General features: G+C 35.0%; 1 protein-coding gene across 1 annotated transcript in view; it reads right to left on the bottom strand.

Annotated features, from left to right (window-relative positions):
- Positions 1-3,338, bottom strand: part of LOC150103708 (O-acyltransferase like protein-like) — a 151,230-nt gene extending 147,892 nt beyond the window's left edge. Inside the window, exon 1 of the mRNA XM_090397059.1 lies at positions 2,879-3,338. Within this exon, the coding sequence (XP_090253185.1) occupies positions 2,879-3,338 (460 nt within the window). The remainder of the gene's footprint in view (positions 1-2,878) is intronic.
- Positions 3,339-27,775: the final 24,437 nt, after the last annotated feature.

Here is a 27,775-nt window from a genome sequence, read left to right on the forward strand (position 1 = left end):
GAAGCTGAGGCCTCATGTAGAGGGAGAATTTGTTAAAGAGTGCATGGTGGCTGCTGCGGAGTTGTTAGCACCAGACAAAGTAAAATTGTTTCAGAGTATTAGTTTGTCTCGGAGAACCATCTCAGATCGGATTACTGACTTAGCACAAGATATTGAAAAATCATTGAAGGATTCTACAGGAGGTTTGCAATTTTTCTCTCTGACTTGTGACGTGAAAATGGACATAACAAATACTGCTCAACTGGCCGTTTTCGTTCATGGAATAACTGCAGAGTTTGACACGTGAGAAGCACTGCTATCACTGGAAGCCATGCGTGGCACTACAAGAGGTGAGGACTATTTTGAGAGACTTGTTCTATCAATGAAAAACTTGATCTAACATTTAAAACGTTAAGTGGCCTTACTACAGATGGAGCTCCAACCATGGCTGGCTCGCAAAAAGGTTAGTTGCATTTGTCAAGAAAGAACTGAATCGTCTCAGTCTTGATCCAAGTGATTTAATTATATGCCACTGCATCATACACCAGGAAAGTCTCTGTGCACAGACGTTGTGGCTCAGCAATGTGATGTCAACAGTAGTGTCATGCAGAGGGTTTAACAGCTGCCAGTTTAAGGAGTTACTAAATGATCTTCAGTCTGAGTACGATTATCTTGTTTATCATTGTGATGGCTTAGTCGCGGGAAAATGCTCAACTCATAAGCTTTTACGAACCACGGGATGAAATCAAGCAGTTCATGGAGATGAAGGAAAAACAGGGAGAAACTGGGAACGCATTGATAGCAAGTGGCTGTGTGATCTAGCGTTCATGGTTGACATTGCAAAGTATCTCTCAGAGCTGAACGTCAAGCTACAGGGACCCAACCAGCTTCTCAGCTCCCCGCTTTGAAACGCGAAATCATTTGAAGCTAAATTAAGGCTGTGGAAAGTGCAACTCGAAAGGAATAACACGGTGCATTTCCCCACTCTGGAAGGACAAAAGCCTTCTATGACTTGAATATGCTGGTGAATGTGCGAAGCTAATTGAGGCATTTAATGAAAGATTTGAACATCTTTGCTGCACTTTTCAATATGGAACCAACTGATGTGCCTGATAACCTACAACACGAAATCATTCAGATGCAAAGCGATGATGAGCTGAAAGCTAGGTACAACAACCTCCCACTACTTGAGTTCTATAAACGTCACATATGTAATGATGAATTTCTCACTTTGAGGAGGCATGCATTGATATATGCATCTGTGTTCGGAACAACTTACTGCTGCGCGCAGTTCTTTTCAAAACTTACCATCGCAAAGAGTCGACTGCGCTCTAGACTGACTGACGCAAACCTGAAAAAGCACCTGCGAGTAGCAACATCATTTGTCAAGAAACACAAAAAGAAGCACTTCCAACCATCACATTAGATGTGAGTTAATTAAATGTTTGACCAAATATAGCAGGCTAATTTTTAAGTTGATAATTTTGTAAGGCCCGCGAACGATGTTATAAATACCTAAATGGCCCTTGGCAGAAAAAAGGTTCCCCACTCCTGGGGTAGAGTCTGTAGCGTGAATCGTGACTCCATAACACAGCTTTCCAAGCTTCCAGGTCCCACTGTACACTCACTTTGCACCAGTAAAGACGACGTTGCATGTTGGTTCGGGTAATGTGGGGATCGCAGGTTGTGATTATGGAAACCCTTGTTGTGAGCATCGGTTATGAATATTTTTGTGCAGATTCGTGTTCCAGTCGATGCCCGTAACTTCGCATTCAACGTGTGTTGGCCGACGAACGTTTTTTTTTTTTTTTTTCATATTTTCCTTCGTAGCACTTACGGTCACGTTCGGTGAGTGTTTCTTTTGAGTCTTCCACTTCGGGTAGCACTTACTGTTGATTCCCTACGCTTCCATCTGAATATGGTATTAGTGATCGTTGACCTGGGATGGCCCAATTCGTCAACAATTTACCGAACAGATAGGCCTGCAACATGGTTCTATCACAACGCCTCATTCAAGCTCCATCAGTTCCCTTCTCGCAGACCTTTCACTCGGACACAGTTGCACTGACTTAGGAGCATCATATTCCTTCAATATTTACCAGCTACAAACATATGAATCGTTTCGTGACATGATGTTCTTTGCCCATGGTGGTTCCGTAAACCTCTTTCCAAGTACTGAATATCACCTTGTACTGTGATTATTGATTAACATTTAAAAATGACTTGCAAATTCTGCAACGAAGTTTAAATTCTTGTAGACTTTAACACACTGCTATTAAACGACATGTTGTTGTTACAAAATACCGAAACACTACTACTACGACAAAAAAAAAAGAAAAGAAAAAAGAAAACATCACAAACTTCGTTAGTTTTAGTGAGTCGCGTGAAACGAGTTGGGATCATTAACGAGTACTTGGAACTTGGTAACAGGTGGAAGATTGAAGATTCGCTCACGAATGTAAGAACGGCAAGGATGAGGGCACTTACCATCAAAAAGTTAAATAATTTCGGATACTTCGTTTGAAACATGAGGCCTCACACTGTCGTGTAAAATGAGGAATATTCAAGCAAGTTTTTACCTCTATTTTGAAAACTTATTTCGCGAAATAAGAATGTCTGAAGCAGAAAACAAGCTTACAATATTTTTATTCAGAGTTTGTCTTAGAAATGAAATGAAGGTGGAAACTATTACATCATCCTACTGCCTACACATGCGCAGTGTGCAGAGTTTTTTAAAATGACTCTAGTACAGACCTTGCACAAATAGGCAAAAACGGGAAACAACAGTATCCCCCATATTTGGAATTCGATCAATAAAAGTACATAATTTTAATTATTATTGTTAATTGTAATATCCTTTGTTAAATATGCCCACCGTATATAATTAAATGATACTCACATTTTGCAAGCAACATGATGTTTCCTATCCCACCTGCTTCTACCAAGTGGTAAAAGATTGACAAACAGTGTCTGGTTTCTGGAAGTATATTTATCAACATCTCGCTCTGGTTACCGTGCCGTAAAAAGTACTCCGTGTACAGTTGCTTAAGAGTTCTCAGAAGAGCTTCTAAATTTTCTAAATGTGGATCCAGGGAAATAACGGGCCCTTGGTAAGATGATGCAGCTGGACTATTGGATATTGGATTTGGTTGTCCATAGGGAACTAAAGCCGTATAACTGGCCAGGCGAGCTCTCAATTTCCAAAGGGAATCCGCTGTTCCAGAATTGCGCTGGCCTTCCACAGGGAATACCAAAAGCAAGGCGAAAACGAAGAGAATTTGTGCCACCATTTTGTGTTCTGTTTCATGAACTATGTGCTTACTGCTTAGCTGCTTTCCTGTTAGAGAGAACGATTGCATCGGCCGCTACATATTTATATCTTATCTACAAACAGATTTCACAAGGATATCAGTAACGAAATATCGAAGGTACTTATCATTCAGATAAAGAATCTTTCTGCTGTTTGTTTCTGTTACTAAAACCAGGATTGTAATGAAAAGTATAAACTCCGCATATCATCTTTGATGTTTGGTAAAAGCTAGTTGCATGAACAGAAATAAAATAATTCAGTACGCAATTCATTGAACGGCCACTTTATTAGGGAAATATTATGAGTATGGGTACGCAAATAGTCTTCGTAGATGATCAACAGCAAAGCTGAAAAGTTAGTTTTAAGAGTGATCGAAAAATTTGAAAATAAAAGCTAAATTGAAATTTAGAGATTCATTGATGTTTCCAATCTTACTTCCGAGCTTACTGGTCTTGCAATGATACCCACTTGCAGTTAAAGTTGAGCGCATAATGTTGGACGAACATCAAGGTGCGATTCTAGGAATATGCCTCTTCTTTATTAGCCTGCTCGGTCACGTGATCGCTATCCCACTGAACATTTATGAGATGGTGCAGAATACATTGGCTCACCATCCTATAGTTTGAAGGGCGATCTGTCTTCATCGGCTAATGTCCCTGTGGGACGTATCCCTCATGTTCCCACGCGGGTACACACGAACCGCTAACTTACTGAATAAACTTATAACTTAGTGAAAACAAGGAATAAACACACTGGCTGTATATTTTGTTAATTTTGCTGCCTGTGTTTCTACTGTTGAATATTTTATGTTGGTTTTTCATTATTTAAAAATTAAATTTATTACATGACTTTCTCATCTTTTTAAGAGGATTTTTAGGTCAATTTCATTTTATCCATTATTAATCTTTGTTGATTTTTTTTGTTTTATTATCTGAAGTTCATTTACATAACGTAATGTTCATATAGCTAGTGTATTATACACATTTCATCTGGTCTTTGTGTTAGGTTAAGTTTAAGAATATAATTTATTACTTATTATTTTTAGGCATTTTGTAATTTTCATACTTTTATCCTTTTCATGTGAAATCATATATCCTAAATCAGTGCTTCCCAAACTTCTGGATGTCAGGGCCCCCTTTGCAAAAATGAAAATATTTCACGCCCCCCCCTCGAAAAAAATCGTAATAGAGAGATATATTATTATAATATTTATTGTATTTATATTCAATACGAAACATACACAGCGAATATTGCAAAAATCAAATGCATATATTACATTTTTTGCCTCTTACCTTTTGGTTCTGAAAACGATGCGAGCTGTTCTGGAAAATATGAAATACTGTCCTTTTTTTTGAGTCTATTTCTGCTTCTTCTGATTGTTCGCAGGATTTTTTTTTTATTTTTTATCAGCCACTTATCCATCTCATGGTTAAATTTTTTAACGTAGAATAGATCAAATAATATCACCACTTACCGATACTGGCACACCGCAGACTGATAACATGAAATTAGTGAATATTACCTGAATAAGGGAATCCCCGGACCAAGAACATTTTTCTCTTTTGTGTCTTTTCTCCCTTTACGGTAATTAAGCCTAACGCGAAACAGACAGCAAAGGCAGGTTATTAAAACGTGCATATGATTGGTGGGTATTAACAAAAGATCGCGCAGCCGAAAGATAAAAGCATAGCTGACAATTGAGTTGAAATGCTAACTCTCTTCAACCAAATTCCATATGTGAAACTGCCATAACATTCATTATATATATATATTACTTAGTTTTAACACTTTTATGAATTTTAACACGTTTACAATTTTAACACGTTCGGTTGAATTTTATTGCTGCCTTGGGAAATCGAACTCACACATATCTAATTAATAACAATAGTTTTTAGTTAAGATACTGTGTTTGTCCATGCAACATATGGTTTTGTTTCAGTCTATATAGCATAGTTTCTGTATGAGGGGGACATGTGATTCATTAATTAGTGTGTTTTTATCCCAGTTGTCTCTAATTGCTCTATTTGTTGAGAAATATATTACACAGACTGCTCATACCTTATTCACTGGCATAATAAAAGTACTTGTTTTTATTGCCTCTGCAGTATAGTGGCTATTAGGGAGGGCGTGTTGTTTACCACTGCAAGCGAGTTACTATCTCTCCACATGAACTTGTTTAAGCTTTTTTTCATGTGTGAAGTATATGCGAAACTTTTATTGGTAACAGAAAACTAGCTCGGATGACAGTGATAATATAAAGCGAGTTTTGATATGTATATAAAGTCAATATCAACAGTCCCTGATTGATGAAAGGGACAGGAAGATTTGGAGCTTCCCTGGAGAGCTTTCGAAGTAAATACAATTAACCACTGCTTTGAAATGAAACATATGAATAAGCAATATTTACTAATATTCATTAAGCGCCGAAATACGCAGCACCAATGTGTGAATTTTTCCATTAAAATATAAAAAATAACAAAAAAAGAAATAATAAATAATAAAAGTTAAAATACGTTTCTTTTAAAATGAAAAAAATCTACTTAGTCTTAAAACATTTTAAATTTGTTTTCATTATTTCACGGCCCCCTCAACAAAACCTACGGCCCCCAAGGGGGCCGCGGCCCACAGTTTGGGAAGCGCTGTCCTAAATGTGTAAAAGAAATAACTTGTTCTGATATGCTGTTTATTACTATTTTACTTCTAGTTGAATCTTGATCTTTAAATGTCCTTAAAAAATAAAGTCAGGAATGCAGGATGGACTTAATCGGAAAAATGTTCGGATATTCCTTGGGGGAACAAGGAATATTTGAACATTGAGACTTGTTCCGTACAAACAAGAACAAGATTTATGGAATTTATTATGCAGTCTAATCTAACTGTGCATTCTGTTAGTAACACTACTTAATAATATACAAAAATTAATACAAAGTACTCAAAGTAAATGGATATTGAATCCAACATTATTTCATAGCCGTATATAGAAAGTACAAGAGTTTCATGCCGAATAGAGAGACTATAAAAGTTTCGGCATACAAGCGTACACCAACCTTTCATGACAGGTCAACTCGTAGTAAAGGTGGAGTAAGTTCCGATCACTGTCATTAGTATTTTCCCATAATGTAAAACACATCTCCTAAGAGATGTATGATGCTATACGTTATGGGGGGGAGGTCACTACTCAGACCGGTTTCGACCTTTTTCGAGGTCCTGTCAGTGGGAGCTAGACCAACAATACTCAGGATGAAGTGATGCAAAACTTGTACTTTACGATACGAGTTGCTAAAAAAGCTGTCACATTACAAAAGGCACCAAAAATTACTGAAAAAGAGAGCCAAAAGGCTTCGCTTCGGCAATGCACGATTATCAATGGACTTAATTTGAATAATTGTGCATTACCGAAGTGAAGCCTTTTGGCTCTCTTTTTCTGTTAATACGAAGTACTTTTTGCACAACAGACCATGTTGTGCAAAAAGAACTTTGTATTCATTTTTGTATACAAAAATAACTTTGTTTACTTCAGAAAGCAAACAAATTTATTGGCTTAAAAAAATCTCGAATTCCATCAAAAAACTAAACTTTTTTCAAGGAGGTGTGCGACATTTTGTACGTTTTTCTATTGCGGAAAACGCGATTAAAAAATATGGGAAACTTGATTCCGAGTAACCGCGATAATACTAATCACCGAGTGCCTAGATAGAAAAGTATTCGGCAGAAGAATTGAGCTTTGCTTTTTTGATTCGATTGTCGTCAATGATGTAGAAAATATTTCTATGAAAAAATGGGTTTTTTCTAAAGAAGGATTCTCATCCACAAACTACGAGTTGTGTGAGAAGGGGGGGGGGGGCGTCAATAACGAAATAAAGGCGTGACACAAACATCGTGCGACAGCAAAAGATTCGGTCAATATAATCACGTGCGCTAACAAAAAATGTCCTGAAATGATGAATAAAAAGTTATTAATTTGTAGCTACTTTCACGTGTTTTTGCTTCGCTGTTCATTGCCCCCTCCAGATAGCTAGTTTGATGTGGCGACGAAAATATGTCTAATTATTACACAATAAATATGTAATCTGATTTAGCTATCTGAGTTTCCGTTGTTTATAATTCAAAATATAGCAGAATATTAATTATTTCATAAATTATTCACAAGATATAAGTGTTGCAACAATTCAGAACATACAAATGAAAAACTAGTCGATGGATTCGTTATAATTTTTTTAACCACTTTGCAGGGGCGAATTCTTCATGCTTGCTATGCTTGCTGCGCAAGCTCATTAACTGAGAAAGAAGTACTATTTATTTGTTAATAAATGCATGCGTTTATAAGCATTCCATTTAGGCTTTTATTTTTGTAGACAGAAGACGTTTTAAGCTTGCGCGGCAATAATTGAGCTTTGCGCGTGTATCGAAAGCCGATGCTTGCTCGTCTAAAAGCTACCTTGGCTTGCTCGGTTGTAGGAGCTTCCAGGTCCTCGCTGCAGCACTGTGATTCCATGCGCGCGCATAGCCTTTTCCGCTCTCTTCACGTCGTCTTAAACACAGGCCAGACGCAGTCAAAGTAGCTGTAGCCAGTGAGCTTCATCCAGCCTTTACAAATGTGCGTGTTGCTTGGGAAAATTAAGTTACAACCAACTTTTTATGAATGCTATTGGTTCATGAAGAAGAACCGTAGCGTAGAATTTGTATTCAAGTGGCTAAATTGAAAAAGACAGAATATCATTTGTAAAATAAATGCTCTATTTGTATGATTAAATGTACATACATTTCTAAATATAGTTTTAAATGGTCAGTAATTCATCATTCCGCTAATCAGGCTTCAATCACACCATTCACTCCCTGAATGATAACAAGAGTAAGCGTGAATTTCAAGACCGGCATTCGCCCCTACCACTTTGTACTGCTATTATAGCACTCAAATATGGAGTCTCTCCTGTCTTCGATAAGAGGAACAATAAATCATTGTGTTGTGTGTGTGTGTGTGTGTGTGTGTGTGTGTGTGTGTGTGTGTGTGTGTGTGTGTGTGGGTGGGTGGGTGGGTCGGTGGGTGGGTGGGTTTGTGTATGTGTGTGTGTGTGAGAGAGAGAGAGAGAGAGAGAGGTGTATAATGCATAAAAATGTTAGCAAATACTTCTTTTGATCTCCGCTCCCAGCAGTAGATCTCAATGGATTGAATAAGTATACGCATCGATATCGACGGAGAAGGAATACCTACGACATGTGGTGAAGGGATCTTGAAACAAATTACAGAATTAGTGAAGGTGGTTTGAGGTATCAAAACAGTGAAGACTTTGAATTTCAGGGGAAAATAAAATATAATTGGATAATATTATTGAAACAGATAATAATAATAATAATAATAATAATAATATTGAAGTCTTCTGAATAATTTCCGAGTAATTTATAAATAAAAGCGCTTGATGAATGAGAGGCGATAATATCACAATCATATCAGAAAATGTAAAAAAAAAAGTGAATGACGCTGCCATTTGCCTTAGAGGGGAACACCTACTTACACAGGTCGTTCAGGAGAAACCTGTAAGGCATACATGGATAGGAGAGACTTCCAGTGGTCATGTGGTTAGGAACGAAGTTCCACAGGGTTGACTCGTGCGACCTTTATTATTCAACATATTTATCGATCATTTAGGTTTACGCATTAATAGCAAAATTTATCTCTTTGCTGATAATGTAAAATTAGGTTGAGTAGAAAATTGTCCACGTGATCAGCTGAAGTCTCTTCAGGTGATCAAAGAGTTGGAGATTAAAATTCAATTTTGGGATATGGAAGTACGTTCGATTTATCAATAAAGTACGATGAGATGAATACAAATTTAACGAGAAGGATTTGGAAAGTATTACTAACTATAACGATTTGGATATTATAGTGAATAAGAAATTGAAGTTCAGGAATTATGTTGGATTGGATTCACAGTGGACTGTTGGTTTAATTAAAACAAGTCTCTTTGCGCATGCCCGTCTTGGATTTTGGCTCGCAACTTTGGTCACAGCAATTTCTTACGGACTCAAAAAGAATTGAAGGTATTCATTTATACAGCTTCCGTTCTCTTGCCAGTTTTTACGAGTAATCCATCAGCCTGTCAATGTTAATGGATTAAATGAGTATAAAATAAGATAGATTAAATATACAAATTTATGTCTCGGCAAACTTACAAACGTAACTAACAGAAGAAGAAGAAGATCGGGAAGTTAAACTAAATTTTGTAAAATTTAGATATGTAGATATTCCGTCTCTCTTTCATTCATTTTGAGCTTCTATCTAATCTAGGGCATAAAAAGAAGATAATGAAGAAGAAAATTAGAAATAATTTTCTTTATATCTTTATAAAGATCAGAAGTAATATTAAGAAAGATTAGTTTAAATAATTAGAATTAATTATTTTGTGACCAAGGAGAATTATGATAGCATTTTATTTTTCGGTGTGTTGAATTCCAGAGTTATTGTTTATGATTTCTTGTGATTTTGAAATTCAGGCAGCTGATTAGTCAGCCGGGAAGGTACGTGTGATGGACATGGTTATCTGTTATCATTACTGATAAAAATTTGCAGCGCAGATTGAGATTTAAGGAAAAGAGTGATTTGATAAGGCATTTCGTAATATATATTCAGCACTCATTAATAACTTTTTTTCTCGATATTTAAATAATTCAACGATGAGTGGGAATGCAAGGGAGAGATTATACGAGTAGCAGAAAGCACGCCAACTTATTAAAGGCTGTGAATTAGGAAAGGCGATTACATGTTTTGATTTGTGTTAGCCATCATTTGGCTAGTGGCATCGGGGTTATTTTCCTATTAGTGCTTTGGTTTCTCCCTATCTGAAAACCATGAAAACATGATATTATTATTATTATTATTATTATTATTATTATTATAACTGGACACCTTACACGCAAAAACCAATATCCGACAAACACATGACGATACACAAAATTCTGAGTAATAAAAACCTGAAACACTACATGACATTAACAAGGAATTTTTCAACATCACCTACCGAAGCAACAGAGACACATATAGTATAACACGACCTACAACAACTCTCTACATCCCCACACCCTCCAATAACACATGACACTGGACACCTTACACGCAAAAACCAATATCCGACAAATACGTGACGATACACAAAATTCTGAGTAATAAAAACCTGAAACACTACATGACATTAACAAGGAATTATTTCAACATCACCTACCGAAGCAATAGAGACACATATCGTATAACACGACCTACAACAACTCTCTACATCCCCACACCCTCCAATAACACATACGGTTCGTTTGTGAGATCACATCAGATACCCACGCAACTCAACAACCTACCAACAAAGCTAAAACACGTAGATAACTACAGAACATTAAAAAACGAACTCTGGAAAATATACCAACAAAGTTAAGAAACCATTAACACTAATTTAATGTCACACATCATAAATCACTAGCATCCAATGCCTACATCCCGTACATAAACATTAGCAACAACACAAATAGTGAAGGTAAATCCCACTCTCTTCATAAAAGCTAATCCAAGCTTCGAAGAAGGTGGGATTAACTTGCCTCACTCATCTACAGTTAAACCTTATAAGCAAATGCAGAAATTTGAATGAATAATCACTCTTTCTCAAAATCCATTATTCAAAAATTCCATGTCATCTACATTGTTAATATTAGAAGAACGTGTTGTGAATATCGATGCAAGAAATTATTATTATCAAAATTTTAATTGAAATGCAATGTAGAAATTGTATCACATATGCAGCACTTAGTGCTGAATTTTGTAAAAATTACAAGATGGAATGTCACTAAAGATGATTATTGCAATTGTGTAAATATTTTAGAAATCAATAAAAAAAAAAGTATTATTATTATTATTATTATTATTATTATTATTATTATTATTAATCCCCCAATCACAAAACGTGACCCTCCACTTGGGCCACAATCAAAACAAACATTATGGTTCCCAACCTTAAAAGAAGCAGAACTTCTCTCTGCAATACATCAAATCAAACCAAACAAAAAGCCTAGGAATTGATGGTATAAGACCTAAAGATATAAAGCAACATGCAACTAGCTTAAGTCCTATCCTACTAAAATTAATAAATAAAATATTTAAAACAGGAAAGACACAAAGTATGCTAAAGATCGCCATAATCACACCCATTTACAAACATGGAAAAAAAAATTTAATCAGCAATTACACACCCATAGAAACATTACCAATTATCAATCAAATTATGGAGCGGATCATAATGAAGAAACTCACAGCATACACAGAGACCTTTCATATTATCCCCAAAACACAATATGGTTTTCAGAAAAATAAGGGAACAACATCTCTCTTGGAAGACTTTACAGACGTAATTAATAATGCCTTAGACAAAAACAAAATTGCCATGGTAGACTTTTTTCTTTATTGATCTAACTAAAGCATTCGATACACTTACATATCAAACCTTGTTAGAAAAGCTAAGGCATGTCGCAATACAAATCAAAATAGAACGCATATCACACGTATCGGGTCAAACCGAAGCAGAGAGCTAACAGTAACCTGTGGAGTGCCACAGGGAGCTGTACTCTCCCCAACTCTATTCAACATTTACACTCACGATATTAATCAGCTACCTCTCAAAGGTAAGATATTCCATTACGGACGATACAGATATAATATCCATCCATAATAACGCAAGCATAGCCCAAACAAATATGCAACGTGACATAAATCTGATCACAGACTGGCTCACGAAAAACTCCATACACCTAAACTCAGAAAAGACAAAATTAATGATATTCAGAAATCCACTGACTCGACCAGTTGATAACAAATATATAACCATCCAACATCCACTTTCCAACACAAAAAACACACAGAACAGCAAAACCACTGCAATCACTCAGGTTGAAACAATACGATACCTTGGAATTTACTTCGATGCAGATATGAACTGGAATAGCCACATAAACCATGTACACAACAAACACCAAACAATAACTGGCAAACTCTACAGGTTAAAAGACATAGTTCCCACACACCTAAAAACACTAATATACAAAGCACTGTGCCAAAATATACTAAGCTACGCTATAAAAACGTATGCTTTCTGTGCACACTACAAACTAAATAGATTAATGTCGCTACAGTACAAAATGATAACTGATCTTTTGGGAACAAAGGGACAATAACGACTTTATATACACTGCAACGTCAGAACACAAAATACTGGCAGCAAAACATTTATGTCACTATGCAGCTTTGCTAAAACATTATTTCGATGCCAACTACAGGACAGTTAGAAATACATACCGTATAACAAGATCTCAGACAACTAATTATATCATATATAAATACAATAATCACTACGGAAAGGCCACGCGAAACTTCTACATCCCAGACATGATAAACAAATTACCTTTTGAATACAGAAATCATACAAACTACAATAACCTGAAAAGAGCTCTAAGGACATACTATGAACAAGAAACACGCACCCAAAAGACCATACAAACTTAATGAAACACAATATATTTGTTCAGGCTTCCAGTTCAGCGATGCATCAAGACATTTCAAGTTGTGAGTATGGGTGTGTGCGTGCGGATGAGAATTTCTCAATCAACGGCTGCAGTGGAAATCAAGCCAATTAAACATAGATTTGATTTCATAGCTTCCCAACACAGCAAATAAACCAATAAATAATAACTGGTGTCATCCTCAGATATGCTCGCAAATGAGCTTCGAGGATGAAAGCTGAGATAATACATCTCATCTCATCCAAGATGAAAAAAAAAATAAAAATAAATACATTAAAATAAATAAATAAATAAAAATAAATGAATAATAAATGTATCATATGTAATCAAATGCATGAAATGTACCTATCACATATAAACAAATGTATGTAATGATGTATCATATGTAATGATAAGTATGTAATGCATGTATCATACGTCCTAAATTACTATAATTATTATTGCGAAAAAAATTATTATTATTATTATCGCCGACAACAGCGATCCTAACTGATAAGAAACTCCCAACACCAATCTATATAACGGAACACTGGACTCCATACTTCAAAAATCTTCTATATCAAGCAAGGAAGACAAAAACAGAGAAAAACTACAAGTTGCTATGGACAAAGAATTCCCAGATATTTTTGAGAAAGAATGAAAACGCTTGAGTATACATAATTACAAGTGGATCCGACTTACACAGCCTACCAATATAAAACACTAACTCTTTACATCCTTTAGAATAATAATAATAATAATTATTATTATTTTTCGTGACACCTCCAAGGAGTCCGAAGACTCATCGCGGAAGGACACCTACAACTGTCTCAACTACTACACCGAACCTCTACTACGAATCATCTCCATCAACGCCATCTACTGCCCACCTCCACCACTACCACAACTAGTATTTTTTGTCTGTAAATTGCATGTGTTCTGAAGGGCCGATTTGTCTGGATTCGGGATGAAAAACCCGAGTTTCCGGGAGAATAAACCCTGCTACCTCCGTATGAGATCAGCTAACTCACCTTCGATTGAAATCGTCCAGATAAAGATTCTTCCCGTCGCGATGAGAATCGAACTTAGGCCTATTCCAATCGAAGATTAGAACTCACTTAAAACCTATATAATGGAGATCTCCAACATAGGCGAACATATCCAGTCAGACAACATAAACTTCAAGGTCTTTCACTCTTTGAAGAAATGGTCAAACAACATTTCCACCAACACCAACTTCACAATCATACATACAAACATAAGAAGTATAAAAAAAACACTGGCTTACATTGATAACACAGCTCAATTATACCATGATAAACAAGATGCGCTAATACTGACCGAAGTTGCAATAAACGACACAGAAATTTACGCATACAACATAAATAATGATCAGACCTACAACTTATGCAGACCAAACGAAAAAGGAGGTGGCATTGTGGCATTTATCAAAGAAAAATACAATGTGACAGAAAAACAAACTCACTTCGAACATGCAGAAACATAAATTTTGGAACTCACAAATAGCCACAATCCACTCAGCTTTCTTCACGAGTTAGAAACATGGCTAAGCGGCATCGAACCCCGTACAACACACAGGCTCATCCTAATAGGAGACATTAACATAAATACCCTTGACCACGTTTCTTCAACCACTAACACATATCTTGATATACTAAGTCAGTACAACATAAACCCTACCATTAACACCCCAACAAGAGAAGAAATACTCAATAACTCACTAACACAAGCATGCATTGATCATATTAACATACGGGCTGCCATCCATACATATACATCATCAGTAATTAACGTAAAAATTGCCGATCACTACTTTGTCTCAACTTCGTTTAAGTACGTTTCCTATCCCCCCCCTCCCACCACCATAAAAGTCGGCAAAACTCGATCATACTAAAGAGCATTGTCGATAACCAAGTAAAAAATATAGACTGGAATTCCCTACTTAAAACAAACGATTTTGTAACATTATACGAGAATTTTCAACTAATGTTCACAGAAATATACAAAAAAGTAACAAAACCTACACCAACGAGGCGACAAACAGACAGCAATCCATGGATACATGACGACATACTAAATACTATTACTGAAAAAGAAAATCTATGGAAAAAACTTAAAAAGTCACCCAGTAACACACATTTACAAACCTTATACAAAAACACAAGAAATAAACAAAAAATTCTTAGGGGAAAAAGACGATACTACAACCAAAAATTCATGGAATATAACAACAACATTAAGCAAACATGGGCTACACTCAACGAATTAGTAACCCGAAAAAAGAAAACTTCAGCACAAGATTTTACTGCAAAAGGCTTCGGTCAGGACACAAACCAAACAACATCACACAACTCAAAAAAGACAAACTACTAACGATTATCAAAAAACTACCGACATAAAGTCAACAAAAAACAATGTATTTTCCATCCATAACAAAACAGGAACTGAAAGAAACAATCCTACAGCTAAAACCAAAGACCACTCCAGAAATAGACAAAATAAGACTCACAGACCTTATAACACATTTTGAACAAATAAATCCAATACTTTTGAAACTCTTGAACATAATATTCGACACAGGATTATTCCACAATAACTAAAAACTGCGGTAATTACGCCAATATACAAACACGGCAAAAGAAACGATACCAAGAATTACAGACCAATAGCTACATTACCAGTCATCTCAAAAATTCTAGAAAAAATAACACACACCAGACTACAGAACTATTTACAGAAGTACAACTTCATCTCACAAAACCAATACGGCTTTCAGAAAACAAAAAGCACCATTACTTTATTAGAACACATCGCCGACACAATAAACAAAGCTCTCGAAAAAAACAAGTACGCCGTCCTCAAACTGCTAGACCTAACCAAAGCATTTGACACACTTGAACATGACATACTACTCACCAAACTATACTCAATACGTATAAGAAGAACTGCATACCTTGTTCAAGAACTACCTCTCAAACAGAACACAAGTAACAAAAATAGGTACATGTCACAGTCGGAGTATACAAGTAAAACACGGTGTACCTCAAGATACCATATTATCACCCACTCTATTCAACATATACATTAACGATGTTCATAACATATCCATAAGAAGTCAAATATTTCAATATGCAGATGATACTGCACTACTAGCAATCCACACAGACATTAACACAGCTCTCTGCAAAGCACAACAAGACCTGAACGAAATCACAACATACTTCCACCAAAACGCAATTCTAATCAACGGCACCAAAACACAGATGTTGATAATAGACAACTCAAGAATCATACGCCTTGCATGACTATCGATACATTTTCACACATACCGCTGCATTAACAGCAAAAATACCTGCCAATGTTCCGAAATCAAACCTGTAACACACGCAAAATACCTCGGTCTCTATATAGATTCCCACCTTAAATGGATAAAATATATAGAATACCTACACACCAAACTCCGGACCATCACAGCAAAACTCTTCCAAGTTAAAGATATTATTCCACCCAACATAAAAAAACTCATATATCACGGAATCTGCGAATTCCTACTCAGATACAGAATAACAGTCCATGCAAATACATCAAACAGCCACCTAACAAAATTAGAAGCACTACACAGGAAGATCGTGTCAACAGTGATCTGGACACCTTACACGCAACAACCAATATCCGACCAGCACATAGCGAGACACAGAATCCTGAGCATTAAAAACCTGAAACACTACATGACATTAACAAGGATTTATTTAATCATCACCTACCGAAACAACAGACACATATCGTATAACACGACCTACAACAACTCTCTACATCCCCACACCCTTCAACAACTCATACGGTTCTTTTGTGAGATCACATCAGATACCCACGCAGCTCAACAACCTACCAAGAAAGTTAAAACACGTAGATAACTACAGAACATTAAAAAGCGAACTCTGGGGAATGTACCAACAAAGTCAAGAAACCATTAACACCAATATACACATTATAAATCACTAGCATCCAATACCTACATCCCATACATAAACAGTAGCAACAACACAAATAGTGAAGGCTAAATCCCACTCTCTTCATAAAAGCTAACCCAAGCTTCGAAGTAGGTGGGATTAACTTGCCTCACTCAAGTAATCCTTATAAGCAGATGCAGAAATTTGTATGAATGATCACTCTTTCTCAAACTTAAAAAAAAAAAAAAATAAATAAAAATTAATAAGAAATAATAATTGTTTTTTTATGTAAATAATAATAAATTTTTTATTTATTTTTTTTATTTTTTTATTGTTCTTTCAAATATTTACATATGTACAATGATCATCTATTCAGTATATTATTTTACGAGGTTCAGCACTTTGTGCTACATATAATGAGATTTAAATAGTAATGATGGTAACAGTTTTTTTTTATATAACAATCATAATAATAATTTACAATTATATTGTTCAGAGTTACATAAGTTGTATAATATTACATGTTGTGGTTTACTATATTTTTTTTTTCAAGTTTGAAAAGGTGTGATTATACAACAGTATTTACACATATGCAGTCTGAATATTATGTGTCCTTATTTTCACAAACATACAGTGTAAACTCATGATTTACTTTAAAAATATTTTTTTTTTACATTGCATACATTTGTTACAATTATTATATACATTACATTCATTTGTTTACATATGATACATTACTTACATTTGTTTACATGTGATATTTTATTTACGTACATTGGTTTACATATAATACATACATTGTTTTTCTTGTGATACGTACATTACATGAATTTGATTACATATGATACATTTTGGATGAGAACTAATTTTTTTTCCTTTCATCCTCGAAGCTTAAATGTAAGCTTATCTAAGGATGACACCAGTTGGTTATTATGTATTGTTTTTTTTTGCTGTGTTAGGATGCTACGGAATCTATGATTGAGAAATTCGCGCGCGCGCACTCACACGCACACATACGCGCGCACCCCCCCCCCCCCCACACACACACAATAAATTGGAATGTACTGATGCGTCGCTGAACTGGAAGCCTGAGCGAATATATTGTGTTTCATTAAGTTTGTATGGTATTTTGGGTGCGTGTTTCTTGTTCGTAGTATGTCCTTAGAGCTCTTTTCAGGCTATTGTAGTTTGTAAGGTTTCTGTATTCAAAAGGTAATTTGTTTATCATGTCTGGGATGTAGAAGTTTCGCGTGGCCTTTCCGTAGTGATTATTGTATTTATATGTGATATAATTAGTAGTCTGAGGTCTTGTTATACGGCATGTATTTCTAACTGTCCTGTAGTTGGCATCGAAATAATGTTTTAGCAAGGCTGCATAGTGACATAAATGGTTTGTTGTCAGTATTTTGTGTTCTGCCATTGCAATGTTTATAAGGTCGTGATTTTCTCTTTGTTCCCAAAAGATCAGTTTTGTCATTTTGTACTGTAGCGACATTAATTTATTTAATTTGTAGGGTGCACAGAAAGCATACGTTGTTATAGCGTATCTTAGTATATTTTGGCATAGTGCTTTGTATATTAGTGCTTTTAGGCGTATGGGAACTATGTCTTTTAATCTGTAGAGTTTGCCACTTATTGTTCGGAGTTTGTTGTGTAGGTGTTTTATATGGCTATTCCAGTTCATATCTGCATCGAGGTAAATTCCAAGCTATCGTATTGTTTCAACCTGAGTGATTGTAGTGGTTTTGCTGTTCTGTGTGTTTTTTGTGTTGGAAAGTGGATGTTGGATAGTTATATATTTGTTATCAACTGGTCGAGTCAGTGGATTTCTGAATATCATTAATTTTGTCTTTTCTGAGTTTAGGTGTATGGAGTTTTTCTATGAGCCAGTCTATGATCAGATTTATGTCACGTTGCATATTTGTTTGGGCTATGCTTGCGTTATTATGGATGGATATTATTGCAGTATCGTCTGCGTATTGGAATATCTTACCTTTGAGTGGTAACTGATTAATATCGTGCGTGTAAATGTTGAATAGAGTTGGGGAGAGTACAGCTCCCTGTGGCATTCCACAGGTTACTAGTAGCTCTCTGCTTCGGTTTGATCCGATACGTGTGATATGCCTTCTATTTTGGAGGTAGTTTGTAAACCAACTGTGAAGAGGCCCGTCTATTCCAACATGCCTCAGCTTTTCTAACAAGGTTTGATGTGTGAGTGTATCGAATGCTTTGGTTAGATCTATAAAGACTACCATGGCTATTTTGTTTTAGTCTGAGGCGGTATTAATTACGTCTGTAAAGCCTTCCAAGAGAGATGTTGTTCCCTTATTTTTCTGAAAACCATATCGTGATTTGGGGATAATATTAAAGATCTCAGTGTATGCTGTGAGTTTCTTCAGTATGATCCGCTCCATAATTTGATTGATAATTGGTAATGTTGCTATGGGTCTGTAATTGCTGATTAAATTTCTTTTTCCTGGTTTGTATATGGGTGTAATTATGACGGTCTTTAGCATACTTGGTATCTGTCCTGTTTTAAATATTTTATTTATTAGTTTTAGTAGGATAGGACTTAAACTAGTTGACATGTTGCTTTATATCTTTAGGTCTGATACCATCTATTCCAGGGCCTTTGTTTGGTTTGATTTGATGTATTGCTGAGAGAAGTTCTGCTTCTTTTATGGTTGGGAACCATAATGTCTGTTCTGATCGTGGTCCAAGTGGAGGGTCTCGTTTTGGGATTGGGGGAATATTTCTCTGAAGTTGTTGGATGGAGTCTGCAAAGTATTGTTTAAAGTCATTTGCTAGTTGTTGGATAGGTTTTGCGTCTTTCATGAAGCTGTGTTTTATGGTTTCGGAGGCAGTAGTGTTGGGAACAGAATCTAGCATCTCATTAATCAGATGCCAGGTTTGTTTCATGTTATTTTGTGCGGAGGTTAGTTTTGTCTCTGTAGTAGATTCTTTTTGCATTTCTGATTTGTGTTGTAAGGCGATTCCTTGTTATCTTATATTCGGTTTTTAAAGTTGTGTTATTTGGATATCGCTTTAATTCTTTCCATAAAGCGTCCTTTCTGTGTATTTCTAGGATTAAGTTTTGTGTTATCCAAGGATTTTGGGTTGTTTTTGATCGAATTCGGACTTTCTTTGTAGCTTTCTTATATATTTCCTCCAGTGTGAGTTTAATGTTGTTGTATAAGATATCTGCTGAATCTGATGCCAGGTGTTCCCAGTCTGTTTTTCTTATTTTGTGGGTGACTATTTCTTCGTCTATTATTGTTTTCTGTCGTTTTACTTCTGCGGGACATTGCATGGGTATTGTCTTGGTTTGCAGGTTTAGAGCGGTGAAGTAATGGTCTGCTACTTTGCACTTTATGACTGATGCAGTGTAACTACTTGGTGATGCTCGGACGTTTATATGGTCTAGACAAGAGGCAGTGATAATATTTCCGAATATTTCTTCTCTAGTACATGATGTTATTGTTGGTATTAGTTGTACATGGATAGTGTGTCTAGGTATTGTACAGTGTTGTTCTGGTTTTCATTTGCAATATTTATGTTTATGTCGCCAATTATCATTAGGTGTTCGGTTGAGCATATTTCTTGGCTTGAAAGCCAGCAATTTAGTTCATGTAAGAATTTTATCATGTTTAGGTTTGGTGGCCTGTAAATAGCATTTAGTATTATGGGATGCTGTGTATTCGTGGTATTAATGATTTCGAGGCAGAGGGTTTCAGCATGCTCAAACTGATAGGCCATTTCTTTTGCTATTAATTTTTGTTTCATAAATATTAGTATTCCACCCCCTCTTCTTGTTTGGCGGCATGATCTATGTTGTTGGAAGCCTGGAATTTGGAAAGCAGTCGCTTCGTCATTAGTTATGGATACTTCTGTAAGAATCAATATATCAATAATATCAGTGTAATTCCTCAGATAAGCCTATGATAATAACCAATGTTTTCGGATGCTTCTGATGTTAATATGCAAGACTGAGAGACCTCTCGCTTGTACTGTGTTTTGTTTCCATGCTTCAAGAGATTCGAAAGTACAATTACTGATGTATTCTGGTGTAATTACATCTATCTGATGGTTCACATTCATTTTTGTTGTGTTGAGATCTTCTTATTGAACTAAGTTAGAGTCTTTTGTTTCACTCTGGCAACCTGTGTATATCTTCCGAGCTTTTTATTTGTATAGACTTTGAAGTCTGTGACTTTCTCAAGAATATTTGGCCGTCTTTGATACATAAAAATTGATACTTTTTTTCTGTTTTTTCCTTTCTTGCTTGGTACAAAAGATTCTGATTGAAGGGTGTTAAATATTCAGATAGAAAGATTGGCATATTGTCTTGCGATGCATTTAAATCCTTGACTACTGGTTTTTTCAGTCTGCTAGCTTTTATGAGATTGTCTCTTGTAGCCTTGTTTGTCAGACGAACTATGACTAGTGCCGGTCGTGGCGAACCTTGTTTTCTGTTCTTCCTGGGAAACCGATTTATGGTCTGAATATCATTATGCTGCAAGTGGATGTCAATTGCATGGCCTAACTTTAGAACTATGTCTCTGAGATTTTCTGAGGATTCGGTTTCTGGAAGACCGTTTATGATAAGGTCTTCTTTATGTTGTTGATGGTTTAAAACTTCGTATTGTTGTTTCAGGGAATTAAATTCTTGACGGAGTTCCGATGTGTCTTTTATCAATTTGTGCTGCCTCTCAGTTTATGCGTTAATGCTGGTTTTAATGTCTTTTACCGTTTGTAAGACTTCTTCGACTTTTGAATTATGAAATTTAACAAACTCTTCATATTCGCTAATTTTTTTGGTTATTTCTTTATTCTGTTTATCAAATAGTTCTTGGACAAGATCTACCAAGCTGGCTTTTATATTTTCTAAACCTTTTTCTAGTAATAAATTAACGGAACTCAAATTATAAGACTTATACCAACATCTTATACAAATAATACCACCACCACCACCACCACCAACAACAACAACAACAACAACAACAACAACAACAACAATAATAATAATAATAATAATAATAATAATAATAATAATAATAATAATAATAATAATAATTTATTATTATTATTTCTCTGATAGACTACATACATTATATGAACACAATTTTGCATAACAAATACTTTCTCGTTCATAAATTGTTTTTAAATAATAACAATAACAATAACTGTTTACAGCGTATATTATTATAATATTCATAATGATGATTATTACAGATGTTTTTTAATTATTAATTAATATTTAAAAAAAAAAATTTAACATTTTATTATTTCTCATTTGTAATAATAACAATTAATAAATAGCATTAATAACAATTATTATTTCTTATTAATTTTTATTTATTTATTTATCTATTTTTTTTATTTTTATAGTTTGAGAAAGAGCGATTATTCATAAAAATTTCTGCATCTGCTTATAAGGATTACTTGAGTGAGGCAAGTTAATCCCACCTACTTCGAAGCTTGGGTTAGCTTTTATGAAGAGAGTGGGATTTAGCCTTCACTATTCGTGTTGTTGCTACTGTTTATGTATGGGATGTAGGTATTGGATGCTAGTGATTTATAATGTGTATATTGGTGTTAATGGTTTCTTAACTTTGTTGGTATATTTTCCAGAGTTCGCTTTTTAATGTTCTGTAGTTATCTACGTGTTTTAACTTTCTTGGTAGGTTGTTGAGTTGCGTGGGTATCTGATGTGATCTCACAAAAGAACCGTATGAGCTGTTGAAGGGTGTGGGGATGTAGATAGTTGTTGTAGGTCGTGTTATACGATATGTGTCTCTGTTGTTTCGGTAGGTGATGATTAAATAATTCCTTGTTAATGTCATGTAATATTTCAGGTTTATAATGCTCAGAATTCTGTGTATCGTCATGTACTTGTCGGATATTGGTTGTTGCGTGTAAGGTGTCCAGATCACTGTTGACACGATTTTCCTGTGTAGTGTTTCTAATTTTGTTGGGAGGCTTCTTGATGTATTTGCATAAACTGTTATTCCGTATCTGAGTAGGGATTCGCAGATACCGTGATATAGGAGTTTTTATATGTTGGGTGGAATAATATCTTTAACTTGGAAGAGTTTTGCGATGGTTCGGAGTTTGGTGTGTAGGTATTCTATATATTTTGTCCATTTAAGGTGGGAATCTATATAGAGACCGAGATATTTTGCTGTGTTACAGGTTTGATTTCGGAACATTGGCAGGTATTTTTGCTGTTAATGCAGCGGTATGTGTGACAATGTATCGATAGTGATGCAGGGCGTATAATTCTTGGGTTGTGTATTTTCAACATCTGTGTTTTGGTGCCGTTGATTAGAATTTCGTTTTGGTGGAAGTATGTTGTGATTTCGTTCAGGTCTTGTTATGCTTTGCTGAGAGCTGTGTTAATGTCTTTGTGGATTGCTAGTAGTGCAGTGTCATCTGCGTATTGAAATATTTGACTTCTTATGGATATATTATGAACATCGTTAATGTATATGTTGAATATAGTGGATGATAATATGGCACCTTGAGGTACACCGTGTTTACTTGTATACTCCGACTGTGACATGTACCTATTTTTGTTACTTGTGTTCTGTTTGAGAGGTAGTTCTTGAACCATGTATGCAGTGTTCCTCTTATACCTACTGAGTATAGTTTGGTAAGTAGTATGTCATGTTCAAGTGTGTCAAATGCTTTGGTTAGGTCCAGCAGTAGGAGGACGGCGTACTTGTTTTTGTCGAGAGGTTTGTTTATTGTGTCGACGATGTCTTCTAATAAAGTAATGGTGCTTTTTGTTTCCTGAAAGCCGTATTGGTTTTGTGAGATGATGTTGTACTTTTGTAAATAGTTCTGTGGTCTGGTGTGTGTTATTTTTTTCTAGAATTTTTGAGATGACTGGTAGTGTAGCTATTGGTCTGTAGTTCTTGGTATCGTTTCTTTTGCTGTGTTTGTATATTGGCGTAATTACTGCAGTTTTTAGTTATTGTGGAATAATGCCTGTGTCGAATATTATGTTCACGAGTTTCAAAAGTATTGGATTTATTTGTTCAAAATGTGTTATAAGGTCTGTGAGTCTTTGAGTTGTGTGATGTTGTTTGTGAAAGCAAGGTTGAATGAGTCTTCTAGTTCCTCTTGGTTTGTGTCCTAAGCGAAGCTTTTTGCAATAAAATGTTGTGCTGTAATAATAATAATAAATACTACTACTACTACTACTACTACTACTACTACTACTACTACTACTACTACTACTACTACTACTACTAATAATAATAATAATAATAATAATAATAATAATAATAATAATAATAATAATCTTCTTGGCTTCCCGTATTAGGCAATTGTTTTCCTGTAACATTTTCAAGGGTTTAAAAAGTCGTCTTCCCATCTCCTCCTGGGTCTTCCTCTTGATCAGTGTCCCTTTGGTTTATATTTCCAAATTTGGCCATCTGTCCTCATTCATTCTTTCTACATGGTTTTTCCAATTCTTTATATAGTTTGTGATGTCTTCTGTTATTCATTATGGATAACTGTTTTCTTATTTTTTCATTTCTTATCTTGTCTATTCTTTTGTAGCCTGCGAGGGGTCTTAGGAACTTCATTTCTGCAACTTCCACTTGTCTTTTATCTCGTTCTCCCCAAGTCCATGTTTCATTGCCATATTTCAGAATTAGTTTGGCTGTTATTTTATATAGTTTTATTTGGGTTGTTCTCGCCATCTGTTTACTGAAGTGTCTTCTGTTCAAAGTTCCAAAGACTGCTTGGAATTTTTGCTTTTTATATGCAATGTCGATTTCTCCATTGGGGCTTATGTAATTTCTTGGATATTTAAAATTGTTCACTTGTTCTATTACTTTGTTGTGGATGACCAGTTTGCATCTTTTAATTTCTTTACCTTGAAATGCTATTGATTTCGTTTTATTTATTGAGATTTTCATTTCATGCTGTTCTATTGTTTTGTTCAACACGTGAAGATGTTTCTGTAATTGGTCTTCATTTTCAGCAAAAATAACTTGATTGTCAGCATACAAAAGGCTGGTTAATTCTTTATTTCCTTCTTTAATTCCTATGATTTTGTTCTCTTCAATATTGGTGTAATCCACTTCCTTCAATGAGACCTCTATTGGTTTTAATTTTTTCGGTTGTTTCTTTATTAATTTTAATTTAGCTTTCTTCCATTTATTTTCTATTGCTTTTATGGTTTGAGGTGGAGCTTTCAATTCATACATTATATTGATTAATTTTGTTCTGTTGACTTGATCGTATGCTTTCTCATAATCTAGTAAGGCAACATAAGTTGTGGCCTTACTGGATTAAATTAAATTCTATTATTATTTTTTTCTATAATTTGTTTTAGTGTAAATGTGGGATCTGTGAGGATCTTCCTTTTCTAAAGCTGCATTGCTCTTCTCCAATAATTTTCTCAGGTGTTAATTTACTTTTAAGTATATCTGGATATATTTTATAGCATGTATTTAATAAGGATATTCCTCTGTAGTTTCCGCAGTCCTATGTTTCATTTTTTTTTGAATATGTTTATGACTATTGCTGTCTTCATTCTTGTGGGATATTTCCTTCTTCCCATATTCTGTTTAAGAATTTAATCGTAAATGAAATGGTTTAGAATTGTATTTGTATAGTTCTTAATTTATTCCATCTTTTGTTGTAGCTTTTCTATTTTTTAGTTCTTCCAATATTTTCTTTAAATCATTTAACCGTATCGGTTCTTCATTTTCCCCCCTTGATTTATTACTTGTTTTATTTCAATTTGATTATTGTTTAGAAGCTGGATGCAGTGATTGGTCCATTATTTGGTGGAGGGACCTTCTAATTGTAGATTATCCTTTGTTTCTTGAGTCATTTTTAATGATTTTATAGCTATTTAATTGAGGTCCACTTATGTCATGCTCTAATTTTGATACAAATTTTCCCAGTCTTGTCTCCTGATTTTCCTGGTTTCTCTTCTTGTTATTTGTCTGCTTCTTTTATATTCTTTTTCATTTCCTATGGTTCTGTCGTTTAACCATTTAAGGGAAATTTCTTTTTTCTTTCATACTAAAGGTTCGATTTCTGGATTCCTGGTACTTAGTCCTTTTTCTTCGCAGTTTTTTTCTATGGCTTCATATGCTGCTTGTTTTGCTATTTGTTTAATGTCTTGTCCTTCCTTTTCTATATCTGTGTCTTCATTTATTTTCTTTCTATGATTTGTAAGTCTTCTTTAATATAGTTCTCTGATACTATCTTGCTGTAACAGTTCTATCTTAAATTGTTCCTACTTTTGTTTTTGTGTTCTTGTATTGTTTCTATTTCTCTGATCTGAATCTTAATAGTACTGATTAATAAATAGGGGTCTGAGTCAATATTGCATCCTCTGTCAACTCTGCAATTTTTTACCAACTTCTACAGTTTATCACTCACTATTATATAGTCCATGATGCTTTTATATCCTCTAACTTCCCATGTATATTTATGTTTAAAGAAGCTGTTGGTGATTTTCAAACTATTCACCACAAATTCCGTGAATTCCCTTCCATTGTTATTTATGGTATTTCTTCTCGCTTACCTATTAAATATTTAAATGTATTTGATCCAATTCGCATTGAAATCAACTGCAATGATTAAGTAATCTTATTTATTTGTTTTCTGAATTACGTTTTGGAGGTTTTTAAAGAATTCTTCTGATTCAGATTTTTTTCCTTCTTCGGGTGCACATATTCATATGTTTGTAATAAATTTCTTATTTAAGTCTAACCGGTATTATTCTTTCAGAGATCCAGTTATATGATTCAATTTTGTCTTTCCATTTGTCGCTGATGATGGCTATATCTGCAGATGCTCGTTTTTCGTCGGGTACTCCACTGTATGTTAAACTGTAGTCCTGAAGTTCTGTAGTGCCTTTTGATTTTTACTTTATTTCTAATAATAATAATTATTATTATTTATATATATAATAATAATTTTTTCAATCTAACTTTATTTATACATAATATTTATAATACGTATTTATTTTTTTTATAGAGGAACGTTTACTAAGCATTTTTAAAGCCGGTTCCCAAGTTAATCGATCTCTTTCTCACTGGCAAGTGGGTGTTTAACTTCACGGAAATCAAGGTTTTTAACTATGCAAAGAAATTGACCATAAACCTCACATACCACTTACGATTTAGTGCTGCAAAAGAGCGCAGTTGTCAGGAATGTTATTTCTCCAGAAATCCTTGACTCACTGATTGTTTTAAGCTCCGTTGTCACTGAAGGTTGAAGGATAAATGTGGAGTTAAAAAAAATGCTAACGCCTGTTATTTCCCACAGGAAGTAGATCAAGCCATTTAACTCTAACTTTTGAAGACTAGTGGGTAACTGGCGTCAACCCTTAGCCAATCACAAAATAACTGGCCTAATACTATCAGTGGCTCGATTTTGGCACCTGTGGAGAAGAGTACGGCAAACAGTTGTAGCCATCTCGTAGTTCCTAACGCTAGCAATGCATATTATTGTCTAAAATTTGTGAGTCCTACAGCCAGAGATCGACTAACTGGAACCGGTTGAATAAAGGTTTAGAAAAAGTCCCTCTAGTGCGCGACTAGAATCACACTTAGAACGCTCTTTCTTAAAGTGGCCTAGCACTATGGATGCAAAAGCCATTTCCACAAGGCTACACGTGCTGCCTACCTCTCTTAAAAAAGTTACTTAGGACTAAACGAGCCTGAGTACTCACTTTGTAAATAAAAAAACGTCCGCTTATTTAGTTATTATAAAAACAATAATAAATACTTAAAAATAGAAACGAAATAATGAATATAACTGAAAAATATTATGAATAAGTGTATATAGTGACAAAAATTAAGATTTTTTTAAAGGAAATGAGTTTAAAGAAGAGTTGCGTTTGGGATATCCCGAAGGTTATGTGAAACGTAACCTGAGGCAGCTTTGAAAACGGCGAAACAAGGAAGAACCGCTGGAGATGTGTTTCTAGTGGAACTGAAGGGAGGCGGCTGAC

This window comes from Typopeltis vanoorti, chromosome 8, assembly GCF_054136105.1.
Source record: "Typopeltis vanoorti isolate ZY-2024b chromosome 8, IOZ_Tvanoo_1.0, whole genome shotgun sequence".
In the NCBI taxonomy this organism is placed as follows: Eukaryota; Metazoa; Arthropoda; class Arachnida; order Uropygi; family Thelyphonidae; genus Typopeltis; species Typopeltis vanoorti.